Source organism: Triturus cristatus, chromosome 3_1 (genome assembly GCF_964204655.1).
Source record: "Triturus cristatus chromosome 3_1, aTriCri1.1, whole genome shotgun sequence".
Taxonomy (NCBI): domain Eukaryota; kingdom Metazoa; phylum Chordata; class Amphibia; order Caudata; family Salamandridae; genus Triturus; species Triturus cristatus.
Genome location: NC_140583.1, coordinates 1,035,940,624 through 1,035,946,623, shown reverse-complemented (window position 1 = coordinate 1,035,946,623; position 6,000 = coordinate 1,035,940,624). Strand labels below are relative to the sequence as shown.

General features: G+C 45.3%; 1 protein-coding gene across 4 annotated transcripts in view; it reads right to left on the bottom strand.

The window, feature by feature from the left end:
* Positions 1-2,011: 2,011 nt before the first annotated feature.
* MAP3K19 (mitogen-activated protein kinase kinase kinase 19) overlaps positions 2,012-6,000 on the bottom strand; it is a 253,970-nt gene continuing 249,981 nt past the window's right edge. For all 4 annotated transcript variants that reach the window (XM_085645765.1, XM_085645764.1, XM_085645766.1 and 1 more), the window contains one exon: positions 2,012-3,341. In XM_085645765.1, the coding sequence (XP_085501891.1) occupies positions 3,233-3,341 (109 nt within the window). In that variant the 3' untranslated portion in view covers positions 2,012-3,232. The remainder of the gene's footprint in view (positions 3,342-6,000) is intronic.

The following is a 6,000-nucleotide window of genomic DNA, read 5'->3' as shown; positions in this document are numbered from 1 at the left end:
CCGAGCCGCCCACACCCCCGCCGAACGCACCACCAGGCGCCGTGGCGTACTGGTCTATGGTGCCCTGTTTGGGGCCGGCCCCACTCGGCCTGCCCTTGCCCATGAGGATGATGATCAGTCTTGGCAATGAGGGAAAGAAGGGGGGCGATGGGTAACTCCCCCCGGGCAGGCGGTTGTCCCAACAGAAGGACCTCAGATGGCAGAGGCCAGGATGGTACAGTCACAGAGGGAGCACCAGGCGTGTAGGAAGGATCTGGCCGCACCACCTAATACGCCCTGCAGAGTCTCCAAGCCCAGGGAGGACCCACACAGAGGGGCACCGGAAAGGGGCAGCGGGCTGCGACCACTCGTGGCACTACGCAGCTCCAACGTATCCCCCGCCGCCTCCTCAGGGTAGCGCACCAGTAACCTTGGGCAGTGCAGACCAATATTGGAGACCCATGTGGACCTGCCCCCAGTTGCATGAAGTATGACCCCAAGGCGACCAGCAAGCCAGATCAGGACCACAGCAACAGCAATCACCGCAAAGAAGTGGAGGATCGTCACCAGGTGCCACTACTCGATGCTGCCTCTACCCCCTAGTCCCGGGCCGGGCCTGCCCAATGCCGGGCGTGGGGGGGGGGGGGGATGAATGTCAGTGGCACTCACCGTCTGGGTCGCGACCTGACCCTATGTGTTCAGCCAGCACCTCGCTCAGTCCGCCCCATACATGGGCCCCAGGGGCCACAAGATCACCATGACCCCTGGGAGGAAGGCCGGGCGGTGCCGATGGGCCAGCAACACCGCCCCTGCAGCGTGACTCGAGAAAAATGGCGGCCACCGGGCGGAGGAGGAGAGGCCGGGCCGCGATACACACACCTCCACGCCCGGCTCCCCCACCACGCAGCTCCTCAGGGGCACCAGGCACTGCTCTCCGGGTGTCCACGTCGAAGGCTTCAAACAGTGTCAGCCAGGTCCAGGGCAATCTCTCAGGGGAGACACCGTCTCTCCCTGGGCACCGCACCAGCACAATGGCAGCCACGAGGGAGAGGGGGGATGGGCCAGAGGTGAAAACCTCACACAGCAGCAGCGCTCCTCCGCAAAGCAGGGCGCCGGGGTGGCATGGGGCTCAGGTCCAGCGATGTCCGAATCCCGAGCGCCGAACTGCGCCCCGCACTGCAGCGCCACACAGCAGTCCCCAGGACGATCGCCGCAGCGCGATCAGCAACAGCGCGCCGATCAAAGGTCCCGGGGCGTTCTCGGCGACTACTCCACCAATCCTCAAATCGGCGACAGCTCCGCACTCCCAAGTTGACGCCGCGATCGGCGGAGCTGAGCGAGTCGTCTCAGGGCAGGATCTCGTAGGATATTAGCAGGATTTCGGCGTGGGTGGATGGAGCTTAGTTAAGCTGCGTCCGCCGTGATGGCTTGCCAAGCCACGCCCCCCCCCCAAATTACCTATTTTGGGATCCAGTTTTGTAAAACATCCTGGACGTGAGAATCCTAGGCCATGTTCAGTAGATAGGCCCTTGAAACATTCGCCCAAGTTATCTCAGAAAGAAACTGGTTTGATCGTGCTTGCCTAGTGCTCCTGTAATTATTTGGATTTTGGATGCTAGAGGAGATGGCCTCCATGGCAGAAGGTACAGCGTTACCTTGCGAATGAATTTTGAAGTGCGAGTGAAAGCCACAGATGGAACTGGTATAGGAGTTGGTACAGGAACGTGGATTTTGGTTTTCTTCTTCTTAGGCTCTGTCGCCTATTAATGCCTGGTGGGAGGAGGCTGCGAAGAATTTTAAAGCAGGCGATCTCAATGTCATACATATTAAATATCTTCCATTGAGACTACATGTGAACAGTGACATGACAGAATTATATTTATGCAATTTATTCTAACACTTTTGAGACTAATTGCTGTAAAAAGTAATATTGCGGCCTGTATGATTCTCCATATGTTTCAATGGATTTGTATAAATATTCCAGGCCCATTCAGAGCTTACATACTATGAATAACCCAAAAGAAGACCTTTTAACTTGTAGAAGGATTTAAAAAAGGATGTTATTTACAGTCATACATGTTTATTTTACATTACACTGCATGTTTCCGTTTTTGTAACCACATAATCGAGGCACTGATAGGCATAAGGTTTTTCGGAGTATATGGCATCTTTCTTGTTCCACATTATAATCTTTCATAAAATCTATGCAGTTCTTGATTACATACCTACAGGCAGTCAAACATGCATTGCTCCGATAATGCAACGTTTTAAACTTTTCTAACTTTATGAATGAGGCGCACATTATTTTGCATCAGACCTGCATGCACACCCTCCCCATAGTAAGCTCCTTACATGCTTACTTGAAGTTTTATCCTTCACAAATACGATATCGATCCAATTACCTATATATCCTCAAATCCAATTCTGATAGAAATAAAGAAAAATGAAACACACCATGCATCAGACTATCTGGAAGTGCAGTAGAACTCATTTTGATGATAGAATTCTTCTCAGTGGTTGATTTTGGTACAGTTGTTGCCTATGCCTCTTACGTCAAACTACTTCTGTTGTCACTATCCAATTAAGGAGATGCAATGTAATTTATTGAATAAATATAGGTGAAGCAAATGGGTTATGCATCGTTTCATCGTCATACACCCCTTAGTTTAACAGTTTATTGCCATACAGCCCTGCTGCATTGTTAGTGTCTTACCATCATGAGAGCTTTGTACTTTACATTATGATGAAACAACTAAGTGCAGTACAACAGACATACAAACTCCCATTTTATGGTACGCGGAGGTTTGTTCATCAAACTGCATAAGATCACTTCTATCTTCACAAAATTCGGAAACGTCTGTGTGTTATCAGAACTGTGAGTATAAACAATATAATGGAGACAAGGAAGTACAATGCAAAGATGCATATGAATGGAAGGCAGTCAACAATAAGTTTTTCAGTACAATTATTTTTTATGATGTCTTTGTGATATTCTCCCCTTAAAGTGTGTTTTTTTTTTTTTTTTAGTGACTGAGTAATTTCAAGACACATGCTCTAGGTAAATAAGATATTGCATCAATCCTTTGTGAGTTTGCTGATGAGATCTTCGGTCACTTATAGGTCCAGTAAAAACGAGTTTCAAATACAGTTTGGATGCTAAATTCCATATACCTTTGACACTGTTTTTCACAAGAATGTAATAGCCCGGTCTTTAAAGCTTCTATCCTGATGTGCAAAAATTGATAAATGAATCTTATGGTAATTTAGGCCGATCAATTTTTGTCCATGAACTCAATTTTTGTTTTGGCTTAATAAATGGATGCCGCAGGAGCTGCAAAGCCGAAGGGCGCTCACTTTGATTTCTAGAACAAACAAAAAGAAGATAAGTGAATCAAAATATAAACAAGACAATTTTGAGATAGTTTATAAACGTTATACATTTTGTTTTCTGCATTAATTTTGTTTAATGCAGTCACAAATTCAACTCTGCGTTGGGAACACTTATTTTTAGTACAATACAATAGAGACTTTATTCGGTTATATTTCACACCATAAAAGTGCACATATATACAATACGATTAAAAACATTATTCATACTATTACAATCATTCATAGTCACATACAAGAATCATATTACACGTAGCCCATTGCCAATAACTTGATCCAGATACAGGGTAAAGTGCAGATAGTAAGTACAACATCATTGGTCTAGGCAATTCCTTAACCCCTTCCATGCGGGGCGGATTCCCCCGCTGTGCTGAGCGCTGCTTGCGCGGGCGTGGTCATGACGGAACGGTTCCGTCATGAGCACAGCTCAACCGACGCTCATGACGGAACCGTTCCGTCATGAGCGCCGAAGGGGTTAATTTGACGGTTAATTTTAAAAATTCTTTAACCTGTAAGACACTATCGCTGTACAAAAGCTGCAAATAGAAAAAGGCAGGTTTGATTTGGTTAAAATTAAGTTTCCTTAAGAGTGCAACAAGATAACGTTTGCGGGGATATTCATAAAACCTACATAAAAACATAAAATGCAGCATATCCTGAGGAGACTTCCCGTCGCAGCCACAGGGTGCTGTAACCTTATTAAAAATGTCTGACTTCGGTCGAATTAAAAGATGATGGAAGATGTCAAATCTAAACCTAGTCAACAAGAATTTCTCATGAGGTGAGATTAAATATGGCTCAATGCGTTCACATCACATATTTCCTAATTCTTGATTTCATAAGCTCCTCACTTTCCCTTTGAGCCAACTTGTCCTTATAGAAGGCTTGTTTGATTGCTGTTATATTCCCCTTTACAATTCCGCTAGGATTTTCAAACAAATTCAGACGGCCTAGCCTGGAAAAGCAGGATTTCAGATATTTTAACCAGGGGACACGCATGTGTTTGTCCTGAGATACAAGATCTCTTACAATCAAATGGGTAAGAGGTATGTCCTGATTTATCCACAGTTTCACCCAGCAAATCAGTGGCCGTAAGGAAAAAATATCACTTAAATACTGGATTCCCAGTTCTTCATGTACTGTCAAGTTGGGTGTACTAGTGGGGACACAAAGTAGACGTTTTAGGAAATTGTTTTCAACAACCTGCAACTGTTCTCCAGCCACATATCCCCAAAGTTCACTACCATATGCAGCTGTAGCAACAGATTTGGCATTGTAAAGCTTAATCATTGCGTTAATTTGCTTCTTACCCAGTTTTGTCGCAAAGATAAAAACAGAAACATTAGCCCTTGTCAGTTCACCTTTCTTTTTGACCAGGTGTGGACCCCAGTTAAGCTTGGTATCAAACAGGACACCAAGATATGAGAATGTTTCTGTGACTGGTATTGGGACATCATCCAATTTAAAAATAAAATTCTTTTTGGGTTTATGGCCAATATGCATTACGTATGATTTGGAGATGTTGACCAATAGATTTTGATCAGACATAAAAATGTTAAAAGCATTTAAAAGCGCCTGGAGTCCCTTCTCCGTTCTCGAAATTAAAACCGCATCATCTGCGTATAAAAGAACTGGAATACCCCGCCTGCCGACTCTAGGGCAGTCTGCCTGTACATTCTGTAGATAATCATCTAAATCATTAATATACAAATTAAAAAGGAAGGGGGCAAGAATGCAGCCCTGACGCACTCCCTTCTTTATGTCGAAATTACCAGTGGTGTCCCCATTTACAGAATATCTGACGTTAGCACTGGTATTACTGTGCATATCCACCAGAAAGTCGACTATCCCAGGATCCACACCTTTCTCCCTCATGGACCTCCACAGCCCCCCCCTGTTAACACAGTCGAAGGCTGAAGAAAGGTCCATGAAGGCAAGATGGACAGTTCCCCTCTGTACAGTGGTATATTTGCTCAATACAAGGAAGAGGTTAAGGCACTGGGTTATGGAGGAGCGCCCCCCACAGAAACCATACTGAGAAATCGACATGATGTTATTTTCAGTCGCCCAGCATGTTATTCTCTGTAGTAGAATTCTCCCCATAATTTTGACCATGGAGTCAATTAATGAGATTGGCCGGTAGCAGTGAGGACTGCCCTTATCTCCTTTTTTAAAAACGGGAACAATCGTTGATAGTCCCCAGGAGATAGGACAGCCCACTTTGGCAGCTGCATTAAATACTGCAGCCAGGATTGGCGCCCAAAAGTGTGGATCAGACTTATACAAGTCTGGGGGGATCCCATCAGGCCCTGGGGCTTTTCTAGCAGTAAGTCCTTCAATGGCCACCATAACTTCACCATTAGTAAACCTAATAGCACCTCCCCTAGCATCAGGCAATTTCTCAGTTGTAACAGGTAACCCAGAAGAGTATAATTGTTTGAAGTGAAATTCCCACTCTTCCTTGGTAATACAACAGTCCAGACCGTTACCCGGGTCTTCTACCAGAAATGGTTTTTTAATTATTGTCCAAAATCTGGTGCTGGATTTTAAGGTAGAGGGATCAAGTAACTCATTCCACGCTTCTACTCTTAGCGATTCCTTATGGGATTTAAGAATGGACTTATATTCTCTACG